Source organism: Malus domestica, chromosome 07, assembly GCF_042453785.1.
Source record: "Malus domestica chromosome 07, GDT2T_hap1".
In the NCBI taxonomy this organism is placed as follows: domain Eukaryota; kingdom Viridiplantae; phylum Streptophyta; class Magnoliopsida; order Rosales; family Rosaceae; genus Malus; species Malus domestica.
In genome coordinates, this window is record NC_091667.1 from 32,489,118 (window position 1) to 32,508,709 (window position 19,592).

The window sequence follows — 19,592 nt, forward strand, 5'->3', positions numbered from 1 at the left end:
ACACGCACACATATAGGAAAGGAATATATGTTCAAAAATCAAAATTATTCATTCAACCAATCTGGCTAAAAAAAAAAGAAAGAAAAAAGAAATGCAATGTATGTTGACAGAGTAAATAATATCATAAAATAAAAATATTTATTTTGTTACGTGCACTTTATTATTGTCAGCATACTTTGAGACAAGTAGTCTTGTTTTTTGTGAATTAAAAACAAAATAGCTCCCCATCACAAGTCGTGTCACTGACTCATTGCCCGATGGAAGCGATCATCTTTAATTACATTTTAATTACCTTAATTAAACTATAATTAGCAGATTCAGATTCTAAAATTGCTTGCTGCGTGGACAAGTATTAAAGTATATAAACAACTAGGTTCAAGTCAAACAAACGCAATTACTTGGGAGTATAGAAAGAAAACTTATGCATTATTATATTAAGGGTAATTAACCGCCCACTAATTAAAAATTAGATACAAACATATAGTTAGGTGGCAGTTGAGGAAAAATTTTCAGAATACAAAGTCATGTGGTGCAAGGGCGGATGTATATTGGGACTTAGGTGGTCCTGGACTCCTGGGACCACCTGAAGGTTGGAAAACAATAATGAGAAGCTTCTCTAGGGACTTTCTGAATGTATGGTATGAGTCCATTTTAGCTTACCAAGTGTTTGATGTGATCTTTGCAAGGCATATCTAGGCAGCATTCGGTAGGTTGTGTCGACAAAACTTGACAAATGCTCTCTATAGCACTCATCAGATTATTTCGGCAAATGTCGATATATGTTGATGTTTGCACAACATGCTTCAGATGACGACAATAAGTCTACCAAGTGTTCGATGAAATGACTTCATAAATAAACTAAAATTTGTTTGCGCGCTTTGTGATGTGTTTCTATCTTAAAAACTTTAACCTTTAATATTGGGACCCCCAAGGTTTAAATCCTAAATCCGCCGATCACACTTATAAAAATAAATTCACGTATTATAATTTAAATAAAAAAATAACGTTACACGACCGTTTTTGCTTTAAATACACCAAAAATTACTGGTAGTTGGAGGCTCTGCAGGGTGATATTCAACGGGACTTTTTCATCTAACGTTTCGTAGTATAAAAGTGCATGTGCTATAGACAATAGCATGCAGTCGGATCTAATATGTATTTACTTTTGTAAAATGTTGTAAAATTCTATTAAGTCACGCAATATATTTTTAATTAGTGAAATGGACTTTGTTGATTTTTGTTATTGTTTAGTATTAGGGTTTCCCTTTTGTCAAGGGCGCTGCCAACACGTTTTTATTGATTCTGTGGCTGGCACTCTTTCAACTTTCAACCATTTTCCAGGCAATCTCACAATAATGATTACCAAATTATCTATTCACATAAAAAGCGCATAACTTTTCTGTTTCTGCGCAAATGTAAAAGAAAATGCACGGTCACAAGAGATTGTTTTAGTGCACCAGAAAATAAGGTGGGTAAAATATGTGCAATAATGCAAGTGAAGTGACACTAAAAAAATATAGGGTGGTATTATTCTTACGCTTATTTTTACTTCTTACAGACTTCTCTCAATTTTTTGTTGTCGAAACGAATGAATTGAAGAAGATCAATGAACAAAAATTAACAAGAGTGTGTGAGAGTAAAAAGAAGTGTGAATAGAACTATCCAAAATATATTCTCTATACGACTTATATAATGACAAGATATACCAGCTTTTGTTCTTGATACACAGATAAACTATCAATTATTCAAGCTCCTTGAACCAAATAAACAACATTCATGCACCAAGGAAAACTACATTTTAATCTAACGACTCAGGTTTTATTTTAGAAACAAAAATTAAAAAACAGACTCCTCGAAAGGGAATATCGTTGCTCACTCTCCTCAAGTGATGATGATACTCACTAAGTCACTATCATGTTTATTATTGTTGAATGTGTATAAATTTTAAGATCTGTGTAATGAATAAATACAATATGATGAGCAAAAATATCGTCAATGAAACAAATTTTAATTTCTGTGGCTGTAGAAAAATGAACGTGCATGCTTATAAAACAGCAAATAGATAAGAAAATGCATAAAAAAATCTGGAATCAGACTTTTAAAATCACAACCGCACCTCACGGCGTTGAAAATAAGATTCCGTCTTTGCTTGGCTGAGAAGGCAAGTACCCCAACTGCCACTGGGGCCCCACCATGCCCAACTCAAAAATAAAATTACCTAATCAGAGTACAGTCAAACCTCTCCAAAAGCCTACTCTCTCACTTTTTCCCACGAACTATTTTCCATTTTCCGGCGATCAAATTCCTCGTAATTTCCTTTTGCCCTTTTTGGTTTCACCTGTCCCTGTCTTTGACTCGTTAAAATAAGCGGCAGATGTGTCGGCAGCTCGGACAGTGACCCCGCCGGATCACCCCACACGTGTGCCCAAGTTCTTCTTGGATTCATATTTCAGTTGTGAGATCATCTTCGGATCTCTACATCTCATGTTTTGTTTCTTTTCTATGCGGAAAATTGGTGATATTTTAGGAGATGAGACTACTATATGGTTGAGATAAAAATTGTTCAGATGTGTCAATCATGTCGTTTATAAGCGTTTGTTAATTGTCACAAGGTTGCCAAAGACGTATTGGTTTTACTCATTTCATTGGGGTTCACTTGTTGAAAGAAGTGTCAGTAGTTAGACGACTGTAGTTAATGTTTTCTGATGCTTTGATATGTTGTAGTTTAGATGTGATTAAAACATTATAAATTTATTTTCCTTGGACTCCATAGTCCATAAACCACAAAAATAACATCTCAAAAGGATGAGCTAACTATTGTTTGAATGTGGTGAGAGTCGTCAGTTGTTTAATAATTTTGAGCCTTTTTTCACCGTTTAATTTTACGTTAGATGTTCACATTCTAAAAGAGATTTAAAAATGAAACTTGGTATTTTGAGTTAACTACATATAATGGTTTTTCCATTTCGCTAAGCCGATCGATAAATATCATTACTCATTCGTTGAGATTGATAGTTTACACTCAAATGTTCTTTCATCAAATCTTTTAGTTTGTATCCTTAACTAAGCTAATAACGTGACTCATAGACTTGTTTGTACATACTTCTTTCAGTAATAAAATGGCATTTACAAGGACATATTTTCTTTTTTTATTTAATCTTAAATTTTTTAGTACATTGATATTTTTACACTAAAGGAAGAGGAAGTTCGGCAAAGCCACATCATGGGCAATCTAATTTGGTATCGAATTCGCCATCCACGAGATTTAAACCTAAGACCTCTCACTTTCAAATGAAGAGAAATATTATAAGACCGTAGTACTGATTGACTTATTTAATCTTAAATTAAAGAAAAAATAATATGGATGATTTCTTGCCCACAGACTAGAGACCAATCAAGTGGTACTAAGTAGATGGAAAGAGGCAAAACCAACGGCCGTTTCAAAGCGAAAAAAAACGCACATGCAGATAGGCGTCAAGGCTGTGTCGTTTTTGCCATGGACATCACCCACGTCTTTCCCACGCACTGGGTCCATCAGCTGCCACGCAGTTCCATCGCGTGGCGACAAAGACACGTGGGTCCCGATCCCTCCCCCTCATCGCCACGTGGGACCAACGTATTTTGGGTATTATCGTCAACACCGCCACCGACGACCACCAACTTGATGCTGAAAGCGACGACGCGTCCAGCACTTGCTTGGTGGGCCCCGCTCCACAACGTGGCCATGTCAGCTCCTAGTCGACACAAGTGTCGTCACGCGCTTTTCCCCGCCAAACTCCCGCCGTACGTGTCCCGCCTTGGATCCTCTGGCCCCCACTAAAACACATCGCTTGTTAATTATAACATTAATTTGACGTTTTAACTGAGAAATATGATTTTAAATCAAACTGAGCCTTCAATATCGAATATTTGTCAAATCAACCTCTGATCTTTGGACACGTAGCTACTAATGAAGAGACCAATCAGCCGTTTAACAGTTACGGTTCGTTTAAAAGTATTTTTAAAATGATTAAAACGAGTTAATGAAGCGTTTTTAAAATCAAGCTTTCGTAATAAAAAAAATTAATGAAAAATGTTTGAAAATTTTAAATTTTAATGATAAGGACAAAATAAACGGTAAAATGGATAGTACTAGAATTGATTTTTTAATATAAAAATATGATTTTTCGTTAAAATGAACAGTACCAGGACTTTTCGTTAAAATTCCATAGAAAAAAAACTTCAAATATTTTTCAAATTAAAAAACACTTTTAATTATTTTAAAAGTACGTCTAAACGAGCGCTTAAACTAACTTCTGTCTTTCCCTACTTCCTCTCCCTCCATACGGCTGCATGCAACTGCTCCTTCTGTTCCACAACCCTAGCCCACTTTTCCTCTCTATTGCAACTCAGAGAAGAAGAATATGAGTCGCCCGTTGAAGCCTTGTGATTAATTTTTTCTATAGCCATGGAACAAAACACCATCGACCGATTCCAACCCAGCTAAGGCCTGCAACCACCCACTACCGTAAACGGCAACTCTCCTTCCCGTCCTCACCGCCAGCATCGTGACGCACGTCTTTTCTTGGTCGCTGACTTCAGTTCTAGTATGAAGGACAAAGATTGTCTGCCCTCCCACTTCCGGTGCCCGTGTCCATCTGTTTGTGTTGTCACGGTTAAGTTACGTCAACATTTTATATTACTATTCATTTTTTGTCTTATTATCTCTATAGAAAAATAATATGAAATATTGACGTAGCTTAACCTAGTAGGAAACCTCAAAAAGCATTAATATTTTATATTACTAAATCCTTGTCCTAGTAGGAAACCTCAAAAAGCATTAATATTATAAAAAATACTACTTTTATCATATTTTTCATATTTTTAATATTATATTGAACTTATCATGGACTCAATGAACAATGCTAGACAAGAGAAATCGCTTTTAAGAAAAAAATAATAAATAAATAAACTAGAAAACTGATTTCTATACCTCCAATTGTCTTCGCCTTACACACATTTTTAGCATTTGAATTAAAAAGTTCATGGAAAATTTAAAAGACGAAACAAATAAAAGTGTGCAAAGAAGAAAAGACAGGGACTTGATATTCAAATGAGTAATGTTATTCATATTATGTTTTTGTACTACATTTCATACCACATTAGGTGATATTTGATGTGAACATCCATATCATTTGAATTAACCAGATTTGTAAATTTAGTTCATTATTTAATAAACTAATAATTAAAAAAAACTAGTTAATAAAATGATGATTGTATATACGATGAGTCTTTCTCCTTCCTTTCCTTGGGTTTCAAATGATGCGGCTGTCCACATCACATGCCACCTAAGGTGGTGTAGAAATATGGTATGAATAGCATTACTCATAAATAAATAAGTAAGCTAACAAAGACATTAGGTGGAGAAGCATGATAAAATTATTAGGGTGTTGAATTTTTTTTTTCCCCCAATTATCACTGAAATGCAAATTAGATTTTTTTTTTTTTTTTTTTTGGAAAAAATCAGTCTTTAAATGAATAAAAATTTGTTAATTACATCCCTCAAAAGATACGAACCTACTCTATTCAATTTTCTGTTAATTTAAGTCACTTAACTTGCATGTGACACACTTTGGAGAGAAGATTAATAGTTTTACATAAGTTTAAGGTCCTTTTTTTTCAAGAAATAGAGCTCGTTTGGATGTGCTTTTAAAATAACTGAAAGCGCTTTTAGAGAAAATGTTTTTGGGTTCCAAAAGCACTTAAAGTGCTTTCTACGAGAAGCACCAGTTATGTGCTTCTTCTAGGAAGCACTTTAAGTGCTTTTCCAGGATTTACTAGCATTTTTAGTAAGGATTGTTTCCAAAAGATTTTCACCAAAAACGTTTTTGGTCATTTTAAAAGCACATCCAAACGAGCTCATGGTGTGCGGAGTTAAATTTGGAGTGTAAATTAAATGTTAGATTCGTAAGTTTTATGCAATGTTAAAGGCTTATGGGTGAGAAAAAGATGATATTACCCACTAAAATGTCCTGTGACTTTTATTTTTATTTTTAACAAACGATATTAACTACATTAAGGGGTGGGGGACTAGGCTAAGTATCATAATAAACTAGTAATAATATGGTTCAAACTCGCATTTGGCAAGAATCAAACCTAAGACCTCTCACTTACAAGTGAAGAGGAATACAACTAGACCGTAGTACTAAGTAGCATCATGTGACTTAAGCTGACAAAAAAAAATAGATAAAAGTAATTTTGAATATAATCTATGTATACCAAAGGACAAGGCAAAAAATAGTGGGATTGTGAGTTGTTACGTTCAATAATTTTTAAAATATATTGTAGTAAAAAACAATAATATCTAAAATAAGTAAAATTAAAAAAATAAAATATTAAAAAAAAGACAATTGCCACACGCGGCAAGAGCTTAATACAAACTACATATTAATGAACTCTCTCTTTTGTCAACCAAAAGAGGGTGAAAATAAATTTTTGTCTTTCTAATTTCACAAAACAATTTTTTTTTAAGCTTCACCTACAGGTTATTTTCATACGTTTAGAAATTATTTTATAAAAAAACATTAAAAACTTAATTTTCACTTAGATAAATGTAATTCACGAACTATATCAGCAGTTCAGCCAACGAAATTATACGGTCAGAAATTATTTCAAAATTTAAAATTAAATATGAATAGTACGTAACAAAAACTGACCGTACAATAAGAATGAGATCACTGGCTCTCTAGGATTCCTAGGAAAATGGGAGTGGATCCTTTTCCTTATTAAATAACCAATTAGTCTAGAAGACTAGAATGCTGCCCGTACACGCGTCAAACCGCAGTGGAGTTTGTGGTTTGGGGAGGGGTTTTTGCCTGGTTGGATTGCGGAGCACGTTTCTCCTGGAAACCCGAAACTCTCTATAAATGCCGAAACTCTAAAATTCAGGGCTTTCTTTCATCTTTCGCTCATTTGCCGATTTTATACGTTTCTTTATTTGCCCCCTTTTTTTCCTAATTGGCCGCTTCCTTCGCGATTCTCCGCCGTAACTTTTTCCCCTATTATTTCCGATTTTCTGCGCAGCTCGTTTCTTGCGGATTAAGGTGAATTTTTTACAATCGTTGTTAAAGCCTCTCCCTTTTCTCTGTCTGTTTGGCCGCCGAGAAAATAATATCACCCTTTTTTCTTTTTGCCGAGAAAATAACAGTGCCGTTTGTTTGAATTGAAGCGGCGGCTGCCGAAGAATGTTTCTTTCGTTTTCGTTTTCCCCTTTTGCTTTCCTCTGTTTTCTTGGCTGCCAAACAGAGCATTTCGGATTTTTCCATCCGCCTCACCGGTTATTTTTATCCGCTGCTGACTTTCGATAATTTGGTTTTGAAGGTTTCCTGCATCCGCCCCTGCATTTCGAAGACTGCTGGCGCTTCGGATCAAAATTTCTTCAACCTGGTACGTCGTCGTTTCGCCCCTTCTTCTTTCAGTTTCCACGTAATGCTATTCGAAAATTCGAATTGCCGAGTGTATTTTTTTGTTTCCTGGTTAAGAAAAATATAAACTTTTTAGCTCCAAACAGGTGATTAATTGAGAAAGCTTTGACCTTTGGCACTGATGAGATTTGGTTCTGTTAATAATTAAGATTTAAGAGTATAAATTGATATAATTATGGTTGTTTTCTTTCCTAATTAATTTTTTTTTCCAACTGCAAAAACAGATGATGTCATCATGGTCTCCCATTGAGCTGTTTTCGGTTGAGCTGATGAGATATTGTTCTTTTGTTCTCATCCTTTGATTTTTCACTCCAATTTGTTAAATTTATTTTCTTTGCTTCAATACAAATGATTGGTCAAATGTCAAAATCATGTTGTAATATTCAAAATCAAGAGGGGGAAAATTAAAAACAAAAGAAAAGTCTTAATCATTGAAGTCATTTAAGCAAAATGCCAAAATCTTGACCTTAGACTTCAACTCTACTCTTGGGTTTGTCTCCGTTGAACTTTCAAAGATGCCGCAAGCGGCGTGTAGCTCAGTTGGTTAAGAGCATTTGCCCGAGTCTTTGTATTCAAATCCCCCTCAATTCAAAAGTAAGGGCGAAAAGTATTTAGTCTTTTGCAACATGTGTATTCTTTTTTAGGTGGTGGTGTTGGTGGTCATACATTTTCTTGCATCCAAATCTGTCCATTTCATATGGTTTGAAGATTCCATGTTTGTGTGTAGGCCCCCTTTTTGTGGTTATGTATATTCATCTAATATGTTTTCATCCCCCCCGGTGAGTGGGAAGTAGGAGCTGTTAATGGTATGCAACTACCAGTCACATATTTTCGGGTGAGCTGTATGTCCAAACATTTGCATATCTTCTCTTGCAATATTTGTAGCCGGAGAATCTGTAGTGTTTCGTGTAGATTAATTGTACGTTTTAGCACAGTTGATCGTGTTTAAACATACGCATGCTTTTCTGAGTTATGTTTGGTGACTAACACACTGATTGAACTCTCAAAGTTCACCACCATATGCTTATTCTGTGGAGTTAGAGGAGTGTTGTATTTGTGTAAATTCGCACAAGTAGTTTCGCAACCCTTGAGGTTCTAGTTTTTCCCCTTTAGCTATGGGCTGTTTATTCCCTCCTGCGTGCACAAGTAGTTTCGGAAACTAAGAAATTGGACTGAACACGTTGCTGCTACTTTCGAATGAAATGGCATAATTGCAGCTAACGGATCATTGTTTTGTGTATGTAAAAAAATTTGGCATGTCCTTGTGTTTTTTGAAATTCTCTTGAAGTGGAAACACGTGCTTATTTTCAGTTAGCTTTTAGCATATATTGCCTGAAAGTGTGGTTCCTATATTCACAGAACCCTCCTCTTTGGAATATTCTGTAATATCCAAAACTTAGAAGGCTAATGGAATTTTCTTTTGTCTAACTCGTGCAATGGTTATTCATTGATTACAGGGTCATCTGAAGAAGTTATAATAGATTTATACACTTGTTTATTTGTGATAACATTATTTCGTACGAAGGGGCTACAAATCTGGATCCAATGGACCTGAAATCAAATCATGCTTCTCCCGTTCTTGCTGATCCTCCACCCTTGAGCAAGTCAAGACTTGGTGGCGTTCATACCAGCCTGTTACCATATTCAACTCCAGGAGCAGCTTTCCCTGGAAGTCTATACCTAACAATCCCTAGGAAAAAGAATGTACTTGATGACGTTCGCTCTAGCTCTTGGCTCGATGCCATGAAAGCTTCATCGCCTCCTCACAGAAAGATAACGAAGGATGTTAACAATGAGTCTGGGGCAACAGATGCTGATATATCCTATCACACATGGATGGTAACAATTATTCCTTCATGTTTTTTTTTAACCTCCAATAGGCTTTGAATCTAAGTTATTTATGCAGCACTTAACATCTTTCTGTCTAATCTTTCAGGTCAAATATCCATCCGCACTTACATCTTTTGAGCAAATCTCTAATTATGCCAAAGGCAAGAGAATAGCATTGTTTCTTGATTATGACGGGACTCTTTCACCAATTGTAGATAACCCTGACTGTGCCTTTATGTCTGATGCCGTAAGAACAACTTGATACATGTATATTTTATGCAAAACTTAAAACGCTCTGCTTGCTCATCAAAGATGTTTTAATCTTTTCAGATGCGTGCAGCCGTAAAAAAGGTAGCAAAACATTTCCCAACAGCAATTATTAGTGGAAGAAGCCATGACAAGGTAATTGCTAGCCAGAGCCTTAAACATGAGCATGACATACTCTTCGGCGATCATCTGTTTGTTTACATTTTTTACCATCTTTTCTGGTGCTTGCTGATTTTGATTGTTCTGTGTCCTATTCTATCAGGTATACGAGTTTGTAAAACTAAATGAACTCTATTATGCGGGTAGTCATGGGATGGACATAATGGCCCCGGTTATACAAACTATAAATGATGACCAGAGAAACTGTTTTAAGTCAACTGACAAAAAGGTAATTGGCTGCAAGCTCTCGCCCTCTCATGCGCACAAAAAAAATATGTTCGTTTGTTCTGTTCTTTTAACATCTTTTGGTTTTTTGTACATTCAGGGTAAGGCGGTTAATTTGTTCCAGCCTGCAGCTGAATTTTTACCGATGATCAGAGAGGTTTGTAAATTTCTTCTCTGTAATCATGTGCATCAATATAATAAACAAGATGTCCCTTCCTATCTTTTCTGTTACGAATGATGAGATAGTGTTCTGATTTTTTTTATGCTTGACCAGGTATTTAAATTGCTTGTTGAAAGTACGAAAGACATTGAAGGAGCTATAGTTGAAGATAATAAGTTTTGTGTCTCTGTACATTACCGCAATGTAGATGAGAAGGTAGTCTCTTGTTCGAGTACTAAATTTGATTTACTTTGAGTTTAAGATATATATTTTTTTCTGGCAGTGTGTTATGCAGTAAAAACTAGGAGAGGCTGGAGGAGCCTCTCTTTTGTTATGCAGTAAATTTTTCTTTTGCGTTTACTAATTATACACTGTTGTCTTCAGAGTTGGCCTGCGGTTCTGCAATGTGTCCATGAAATTCTTAAAGACTACCCTCGTTTGCACTTGACTCATGGGCGAAAGGTATTTTTAAAAGCCTAAATGCAGGCTGATCTACCTTAATCTTCTATCTTTGTGCTATGGTAATTTTAATTCAATATATTTTTGTCCTATTTTCTTTATTTGTAGGTTTTAGAGGTTCGACCTACAATAAACTGGGATAAAGGGAGGGCCGTCACGTTTTTACTCGAATCTCTTGGTGAGTATTTCTACTCTCTCTTGCTCCTTTAAAGTGATCTTCAAGAATTCATTGAATTCCATCTTATACTCGCCCTACGATGGAATTTTTTGTATCAGGACTAAGTAATTGCGAAGATGTTCTTCCAATATATATTGGCGACGACCGCACAGATGAAGATGCATTCAAGGTAAAACTCGAAAATTTTGTTATCATGTTGTTCTGACGGTCTTCTATAAAACCGATCGAATTGCTAACTTGATGGGGGACTGTTACAGGTCTTGAGGGAAGGAAACCAAGGTTACGGCATTTTAGTCTCGGCCGAGCCCAAGGACAGCAATGCATTTTACTCTCTCCGGGATCCCTCGGAGGTAATGGAGTTTCTTAAGTCACTGGTTATATGGAGGAAGTCAAGTGCTCTATAAAAATTACTGCATAGATAATTACGTAGAAGACATAATCTTGACATGCTTATACGACGAAAACAGGCTGGACGGACTGCTTATTTTTAGGTTTTTTCTAGATAAGTATACTCCAAGAGGTTTGGGGAAAGCAGGTCGGCATGGAAGAACGCGTGCTGGTCTGTGTTCGTCGCTTCTTGCCCTTTTTTGGCCGTGAAAAGCTTTGTGCCTTAATTGCAAATGCCTTCGGTTAATTTACTTCTGTTTTTACCAATTAAGGCGCCTTCATTTTTTTTTCTTTCTTTCGTTCTCAATGTATTAATTATTTCATTCCTTTTTATTTTCCTCGATTCCTCTTGGATTTTGGATTTTGATTCTTTTAATTACATGAAATATATGCATCATGTTGTATTTTTCTTCCTTTATGATAACGTGATATTCTAATAGAGATTTTGAACTCAGGATTTAATGGGGCGGGCGCGTAGATTAAAAGAAATAGAACAAAAAAAATATAAGAATTATCATATGTTGAGTTCATTTAACGTGCTTTTGTTGCATTGGACTATCTTGGACTAGTTTCAGGGACTAAGTTTGACTGACTTGGTTGGCTTGGACTAAGCAGGATAAGATTAGTGAATTGTTTGGTGCAGTGTCAAACTAAAGTCCGGATTAAAATATTTTGCTATTTTTTATTCACTTTTACAATTTTTAATCCGCTATTGCAATTTTTTTTAATTCATTCCAGCATCATTTAGTCATTCTTCTTACGATATTTTAATCCCCTTTTGCCATTTTTATTCCATTCCATTATCCTATGTTCTTCTTCTTCAATGATACAACTGCAAGCACTCCATCCAGCATCCTCTCTCTCAATAGCTCAAATCACCTTTTTTTTGTGAAAAACCCAGATCAAAATCCCTCATTTTTGCAGCCGGATTTAGAGAATGCCAAGGATCTTGTGTCGGAGTTGGCGTTGAGATTGATTTGGGCAACGAGGTTGATCTGAGTTTTGAATTGGGTTTTTGCAATTAATTCGAGCATTTTGGATGTTGATTAGGGATGGGCAAAATACCTGCGGTTATGGGTAACCGTGGTTACCTGCCTATTTAAACTTCACGGTTACGGTTATGAGTATAACCGTTTACCTGTGAAATTTAAATAGGTGGTTATGGGTATTAACCGCGGCAGTGGCGAAACCAGGAATTCTAGGAGGGAGGGGCGAAATTTAAAAATTTTAGGATCCCAACAAATTGTGAACATTCATTTAAGGTCTAAGTCCAAGATTTGCAAGAAGATTATTTGAACTACCCGTAATATTCATAGGAGAAATTGCACTAACTGAAATATTCAAAAGAGGATTTGGACTACTCAAAATAGTCGAACGAGGGTTTGAACAACAATATTATTTGAAGGATAATTTAGCACCGTTTCTTGTTGTATCGTTCTATTATTTAACTGTATAATTAGCAAAGTTTTAAAAGATGATGGACATGACTTTACACTTAGGCGAGGACCTAGGCAAATTTGAATAAATTTATTATATACCGTATAAATAATTGTCTATTTATTATATAGCTTATAATATCCAAAAAAAACATTGATTATAAAACATATAATATATAAAAATAATGACAAATTTTCTTTATTACTTTGATGAATTTGATGGTAAGAGAAAAAAAACAAATAATTACGAGTTCGTAATATTTTACAAATTATTTTTTGAAGCTTGTATAAATTTATAGTGAATTTTAAGATAAATAACAGTATCAAACAAGTGGCTTAAAAAATAAGGAAAATTAATGAAAAAAACTTGAAAACTTTGAGTTTTAACGATAAGAACAAAATAAAGGGTAAAGTGAATAGTATCAATATTGACTTTTTAGTGTAAAAATGTGGTTTTTCGTTAAAGTGAACATGACCGGAAGTTTTTCGTTAAAGTTCCCTAAAAAATATTAGAAGAGTGATCAAATTAATTGGATAATAATTAAAAAATAAAACAAATTCCAATATAAATCAGTTAGGTGGGGCAATTTGAGTTGCAAATATTTATATATATAAAAAAAACAAATTGCAATTTGATTGGCAAATATTTATATACGAGGCCCTAAATATGCACAAAATCAGCGAAGACTTTGGTACAACAGAAAGTGTCAGGTTTTGTGACCTTCGCTTGGTTGCTTCGGTCACTAGTGAGGATAAGTACGTAAATGAATAGAGACAGAGAAGCAAACACAGGATGTACGTGGTTCACCCAGATTGGCTACGTCCACGGAGTAGAGGAGTTCTCATTAATTGTGAAGGGTTTACACAAATACATAGGTTCAAGCTCTGGTTTAGTGAGTTCTAGTGAATAGTTTAGTACAAAATGACATTAGGCAATATTGTGGGGGAATGACCCCTATTTATAGAAAAACTTGTAGCTTTGTCACATTGACATGTGTCATGTTATGATTGGTTCTTGATGTCGACACGTGCTGCGCTCTGATTGGCTTCTAATCTTGACACGTGTCGAGTAGTGATTGGCCTCCTGGTCGGAGGGGAACTCTTCTGGGTCCTTGACAGTATAGCGTTGGCCGGTGCTCGGTAGTTTCGGGATTGGTCAAGTATGGTACAAACAGTGCTCCCCTAAGTTCCCGAGTGAGGGAAACTCCTCGGTTGGGGACTTGCAAGATCCAATCCCTTGAGTAATCACGAAACTTCTAAGTACCGAAGTGTGGTCTGATCTTCATCTGCCCTTCTCTGGAAGTACCTTTCCTCCATCCGGGAATGGTGTATTTAGCTGATGTTGACGCACAAGGTAATGTATCAATTTCACTTGAAGCTTAGTTGTAGTTTCGGGCTTAGTCAAGTGTGATACAAACCTTATAGTAGGAGTCCCCCAAGTCGCCGAGCTAGGAGATCTGCCGAAAGAGGTGACAGACAAGGTAAGCAGTCAAACTTCCAAGTAAGCAACCCAGGATCAGAGGTTTGACTTCGGCTTCCGGTTGATTGTTCTCCTTCTCCTTGTCTCTCATTCAACTGCCAGGATAAGGAGAAGCAAATGGATAAGAGATGATATGAGATACTTTTGCTTTTGAAGAAGTAACTTTCCACAGGCTTATTCTTGAACTGTGCTGGAGGGTTTTCTGGTGCCCTTCAGAGTATAAGGCCAACTCAAAAATTTGAGGGTCAAAACAAGTCCATCAAATCTAGAGTACGTTCGACCTTGATGATATGGGATACTTTTGCTGTTGACGGAATAATGAATGTGGTATGGAAAGCTGTCGTGCTGTAGTGATCTGTTTCAGCTCACCGTTGAACCTTCTGCTTCAATCTTTTGCATGGCAGAAGTGGTGTGCAACCTTTGCATTTAAATGGTCCTTCAGAACATTCCTTCATAGTGACTCATCCACGCTTGGCAGCTTCAGTGTAAAGAGCCAATATCTGATCAACTGTCATGAGGTATTTGCCGGTGGAATTCGTGACCTTGACAGCAGTTGAGGATGAGTACTCGAGAGCAATGCTAAGTAAGCAACCAGGCAAAGGCTCCAGGCAGTCAGTTCCAAATTGGAGGTTTGATTTCAGGTTCCGACTGACTGCTCTCTTTCTCCTTGTCCTGCAGGTGTGGACAAGGACAAAGACAAAGATAGGGAGAAAGCATGATATGGGATACTCTTGCTTTCGACCCTGATGATATGAGATACTCTTGTTCTTGGTGTGGCTTATTTGCTGAGGTATTATCGGGGGGAAATAAAGCTGAGTATTTCGAGAGGTTATGTTGAGGGTGCCTTTTCGAATGCGAGAAAGGGTTGAGCATTTTTGCAGGTTTGCCTGTCCGTTGAGGAGGGAGGTCAATGTATATAGGGATTTCCCAATAACAAGTAGTAATGCTATTCCTTTACCTTTCTTGGTCACAGCAATGTAGTGGGAGCTGCCAGCTTTACGTGTTTTAATTTTGTCAGAGCACTTTGAAAAAGTGGTATGTGGTATCTGGAAAGCTGATGTTACGTGTGAAGATTACAGACAAGCTTTATCTAAGGAAATCTGGCTCTCGAAGTTCTGAGAGTTGTGCCTCTTCGGTTTTCGAACAAGCAATCCCGTCGAGGATCTGACTCTCGAGATTCGGAAAGCGGTGCTACTCCGGTTTTTGAGAAAGTAATTATGTTGGGAGTCTTTTCTTGAATGTGAGTAAAGGTTGGACGTTCTTGCCAATCTGTCTTGCCGCAAAACACGGAGGTCGACACACATAGGGACTTTCCAGTTGTCAAGCAGTGGTGCTGTTCCTTTACCCTTATGGGTAATAGTAGGGTAGCTGGAACTTCGAAATTCTCGTGCCTAAACTTTGTCAGAGATCTTTGACAAAGTTATATGTGGTACCCGAGGAGTTGATGGTGCATATGGAGAGCGGTGATTGAACAGTAAGATTCACGTGCTTTCTACTTCACCAGAAATCTTCGACAGAGTGCCCGTAATTTCCGCAAAGCTGATTGTGCATGTGACAGGTGCTGACGAGGCTGAAAAAGCAGGTGCTTCTTCGATTTCTGAGATCGGCCCTCGTGGTCTCTGAGCAGCCCAGCTTTTAAGAAAGCAAACGCCTCTTCGATTTCTGAGATCGGCCCTCGTGGTCTCTGAGCAGCCCAGCTTTTGAGAAAGCAAACGTCTCTTCGATTTCTGAAGCTCCGTCGAGTGCAGATTTTTATAGAGGCTGACATTAAGTTCCACAGCACACTTGAATCTCTACCAGTAGAAGCTCATTTCTTGCACTTCTAAGATCTTGATTTGTTTGACCTCTTCTTTCTTCAACACATTTGAAAATGTCTGGACCATCCGACCGTCGTTTTGACTTGAACCTTGGAGAAGAGACAGCCACGCCTTCTCCAGACAACATATGGCGCCCATCCTTCATATCCCCTACTGGTCCTCTTACCGTTGGGGATTCTGTGATGAAGAATGATATGACCGCTGAAGTGGTGGCCAGGAACCTTCTCACTCCCAAAGATAATAGACTACTTTCCAAACGGTCTGATGAGTTGGCTGTTAAGGACTCTCTGGCTCTTAGTGTTCAGTGTGCAGGTTCTGTGTCTAATATGGCCCAACGCCTATTTGCTAGAACCCGCCAAGTTGAATCATTGGCTGCTGAAGTGATGAGTCTCAAACAGGAGATTAGAGGGCTCAAGCATGAGAATAAGCAGTTGCACCGGCTCGCCCATGACTATGCTACAAACATGAAGAGGAAGCTTGACCAGATGAAGGAATTTGATGGTAAGGTTTTACTTGATCATCAGCGGTTTGTGGGTTTGTTCCAAAGGCATTTATTGCCTTCGTCCTCTGGGGCTGTACCTGGTAATGAAGCTTCAAATGATGAACCTCCAATGCCTCATCCTTCTGGGGTTTTGTCACGTACTGAGGCTCTGGATAACCACCCTCCGGTGCTTTCTCTTTCTGGGGCTCTACCGACTGCTGAGACTTCCCCTAAGCAACCTTTGTGAAGGCTCCCTTTTGTTTGTTTATTTTGACTCATGTATATGTACATATTTGTGGCTTATCGAAAATATTAATAAATAAGCTTTGCTTCATTTCAACATATTGTGTTAAATACACCAAAGCCTTCTTCATAAAGTTCTTTGAATTTTTGCTTTTGTTGAAACCTGTATTGTTGAAGCTTTGTGAGTGAAGCATGTAGTTTGAGGTAGTGTTCCCTTAATTTCCCGAGTGAGGAAAACTTCTCGGTTGGAGACTTGAAAAATCCAAGTCACTGAGTGGTTGTGAGACTGCCGAGTATCAAGATGCAGTAGCATATGGTGGGAGTCCCCCAAGTCTTCAGGCGAAGAGAGTTGCCGAATGAGGTGTCTCGCGTGTTACTAATTTGTCAAAGTAACGAATTCTTGTTTCGATGTCACACATTCGTATATGCTTTATCTAAAAATATTTCCAACTTTTGTGTGTTTGATGCTGCATGCTATTGACTAGACAAGATCAAGTGCAATTAGTAGCTTTTCTCTCTTTTTCATCTTTTCTTTGGTGGAATTGCTTTTCGTTTCCACTAATCAGCCTGAGTGGATGCAAGATAACACCTTTCTCTATAGCTCAGATTGCAAAGTCGTCTTCATGAAAGTTTTTCCTTATCTTGTGAACTACAACATATCCAAATTTGAGATCCATCGGAGTAGTACAACTTCAGAAATTCAAGTATGATGAGTAACTGTTCATCAATGTTCTGTTAATCCGTCAGACTTGTTGTGAGCTTCGAAACTCCATTTTCTCTTGTTCAGATCAACATACTTTCTTCATCGAAGTTGTTCCCTAACTTGTGAACTACAACATATCCAAATTTGAGGTCCCTCGGAGCAGTATAACTCCAGAAATCCAGGTATGATGAGTGACTGTTTATCATTTGTCTGTCAACCCGTCAGATTTGTTGTGAGCTTTGAAACTCTATTTTCTCTTGCTCAGATCAGCATGCTTTCTTCATTGAAGTTGTTCCTCAGCTCGTGAACTACAACATATCCAAATTTGAGATCCCTCGGAGCAGTATAACTCCAGAAATCCAGGTATGATGAATGACTGGTTATTATTTTTCTCTCAACCCGTCAGATTTGTTGTGAGCTTCGAAACTCCATTTTCTCTTGTTCAGATCGGTATGCTTTCTTCATTGAAGTTGTTCCTCATCGACTCTTTCATAACATATCAAAAATTCAGGATGAACTAACGGTTAAATATTTCCAGATCTTCGAAACATCACAACAGCTTCGAAATCTGCAAGAAGCCGACTATCATGTTTGGAGCTTCAACACTTTAATTTCCGTCGCTCAAACAGAAATGGTTCCTTCTTGAAAGTTGTTCATATGCTCAAGAACTATAGGGTGTCCAAAATTCAGCTCTATTGGAGAAGAGCAGAGGTTGCAGAAATTTGATAGATGAAAGGAGGCGGAAGAGGGAGAGAGAGAAAAAGTCTCTTGGGTTGGATTTCTATTTTGGGGCAGATTCCAATTTTTGTAGCACCTTCATTATTGATGAATTGCTTGTACTTTTGTCCATTATGAAACTTGGGACTTTGGCTTGTTGTTGGATCTATTATAATATGTTTGGGAACATATATAAGTGAATAAATAAGAAGGAAAATTTTGGGCCCTTGTGGGTGTAAAACAAAAAATGTTTATGTTTACCCAAGTGTTTTTGTACAAGTTCAAGGGTATCTTGGGTTTTGTGAACAAAATTTGTTTATTTGGAGCAAGGTTTTGTGTTGAAGCTTTGTAGGTGAAGCTTTGGTGTTGAAGCTTTCTAGGTGAAGCTTTGATGGTGAAGCTTTTCGGGTGAAGTTTTTTTTTTTTTTGGGTGAAGCTTTGTGGGTGAAGCTTTTTAGGTGAGGCTTTGTGGGTGAAGCTTTGGAGGTGAAGCTTTTCGGGTGAAGCTTGTTGGGTGAAGCTTTTCGGGTGAAGCTTGTTGGGTGAAGCTTTTTAGGTGAAGCTTTATGGGTGAAGCTTTTTAGGTGAGGCTTTGTGGGTGAAGCTTTGGAGGTGAAGCTTTTCGGGTGAAGCTTTTTGGGTGAAGCTTTTTAGGTGAAGCTTTGTGGGTGAAGCTTTGGAGGTGAAGCTTTTCGGGTGAAGCTTTTTGGATGAAGCTGATTTTTTTTTTTTTTTTTTTTGGCGCTTGACACGGTCTTCATTTGCTTGTTTTGTAGTGACTGTGGAAGACGGATTACTTTCTGATTGAGAAGGGTTCTGGCATCGCTTGCTATGAATGTAAAAGAGTGAGGGCTGAGTTGGCTAAATTACCTCTTTATTGAATTCATTGCCAAATGGCCTTCATTACATAGGATGCCGAACGGCTATAGCTCAACACTTGTACATCGTGAGTCTATTTGTAGTAGTACTTCAAGTGATCAGCGTTCCATGGATGGCCAAGGGTCTTGCCATTAGAGCTTCTAAGTGTGTAAGAGCCAGGGCGACTGATGCTAATGACTTCATACGGTCCATCCCAGTTTGGACTAAGTGTGCCTTCACTCGGGACTCTGTCGCAGAGTAATCTTTTCTTTAAGACCCAGTCTCCTATTTTGAAAGAACGAGGCTTGACCCTAGAGTCATAATAGTTGGAGATGCGCTGCTTGTAGGCGACATTCCTCAAGTGAGCTTGGTTTCTGTGTTCCTCGACTAAATCCAAGTTGAGGGTGAGTTGTTTGTCATTTTCACTTTGAATGTAGTTCTGGACTCGGAATGTTGCTTGCTCGAGCTCAACAGGGACAACCGCCTCTGTGCCAAAGGCAAGTGAGAATGGAGTTTCTCCTGTTGAAGTCCGATATGAAGTGCGATATGACCAAAGAACTTGGGGTACAAATTCTGGCCAACAGCCTTTAGCTTTGTCCAAGCTGGTTTTCAAAGTGCGCTTGATTATTTTGTTGATGGCCTCAACTTGTCCATTAGACTGGGGATGAGCTGGAGAGGCAAAGCATAAGTTGATGTTGAACTTAGAGCAGAACAACCTGAACTTCTTGT

The 19,592-nt window shown here is 37.6% G+C and overlaps 2 protein-coding genes across 13 annotated transcripts in view; both read left to right on the top strand.

Annotated features, from left to right (window-relative positions):
• Nucleotides 1-6,694: 6,694 nt before the first annotated feature.
• On the top strand, nucleotides 6,695-12,414 carry LOC139197611 (trehalose-phosphate phosphatase A-like). 11 transcript variants are annotated; one of them, XM_070825466.1, is made up of 14 exons: nucleotides 6,744-7,082; nucleotides 7,360-7,425; nucleotides 7,688-8,298; nucleotides 8,921-9,302; nucleotides 9,400-9,540; nucleotides 9,624-9,695; nucleotides 9,823-9,948; nucleotides 10,045-10,101; nucleotides 10,219-10,320; nucleotides 10,489-10,566; nucleotides 10,672-10,741; nucleotides 10,840-10,910; nucleotides 10,999-11,091; nucleotides 11,209-11,532. In XM_070825466.1, exons 4-14 carry the CDS (start codon nucleotides 9,009-9,011, stop codon nucleotides 11,230-11,232), a joined length of 1,128 nt encoding a protein of 375 aa, XP_070681567.1. In that variant the 5' UTR covers nucleotides 6,744-7,082; nucleotides 7,360-7,425; nucleotides 7,688-8,298; nucleotides 8,921-9,008; the 3' UTR covers nucleotides 11,233-11,532. The 11 variants fall into 11 exon arrangements, with proteins under 11 accessions (XP_070681565.1, XP_070681566.1, XP_070681562.1 ...); XM_070825467.1 differs by having other exon boundaries at nucleotides 6,767-7,082; nucleotides 8,191-8,298; XM_070825464.1 differs by lacking the exons at nucleotides 7,688-8,298; nucleotides 11,209-11,532 and adding an exon at nucleotides 12,030-12,414 and having other exon boundaries at nucleotides 6,695-7,082.
• An 832-nt stretch (nucleotides 12,415-13,246) lies between these two features.
• LOC139197612 (uncharacterized) overlaps nucleotides 13,247-19,592 on the top strand; it is a 97,865-nt gene continuing 91,519 nt past the window's right edge. Inside the window, exons 1-3 of one of the 2 annotated variants that reach the window (XM_070825470.1) lie at nucleotides 13,247-17,470; nucleotides 17,554-17,651; nucleotides 17,827-18,194. In XM_070825470.1, coding sequence (XP_070681571.1) covers nucleotides 15,915-16,589 — 675 coding nt within the window. In that variant the 5' untranslated portion in view covers nucleotides 13,247-15,914 and the 3' untranslated portion in view covers nucleotides 16,590-17,470; nucleotides 17,554-17,651; nucleotides 17,827-18,194. Of the gene's footprint in view, nucleotides 17,471-17,553; nucleotides 17,652-17,826; nucleotides 18,195-19,592 lie in introns of those variants that run through there. The other variant, XR_011583158.1, reaches the window with a different exon arrangement.

Excerpts from the sequence above, each read along its gene's own strand:
- LOC139197611 (XM_070825457.1), top strand. The coding sequence starts at position 9,009 with ATGGACCTGAAATCAAATCATGCTTCTCCCGTTCTTGCTGATCCTCCA. Across the intron at positions 9,303-9,399 it reads TATCCTATCACACATGGATG|GTCAAATATCCATCCGCACT; the intron begins GTAACAATTATT and ends CTAATCTTTCAG. Across the intron at positions 10,911-10,998 it reads CAGATGAAGATGCATTCAAG|GTCTTGAGGGAAGGAAACCA; the intron begins GTAAAACTCGAA and ends GGACTGTTACAG.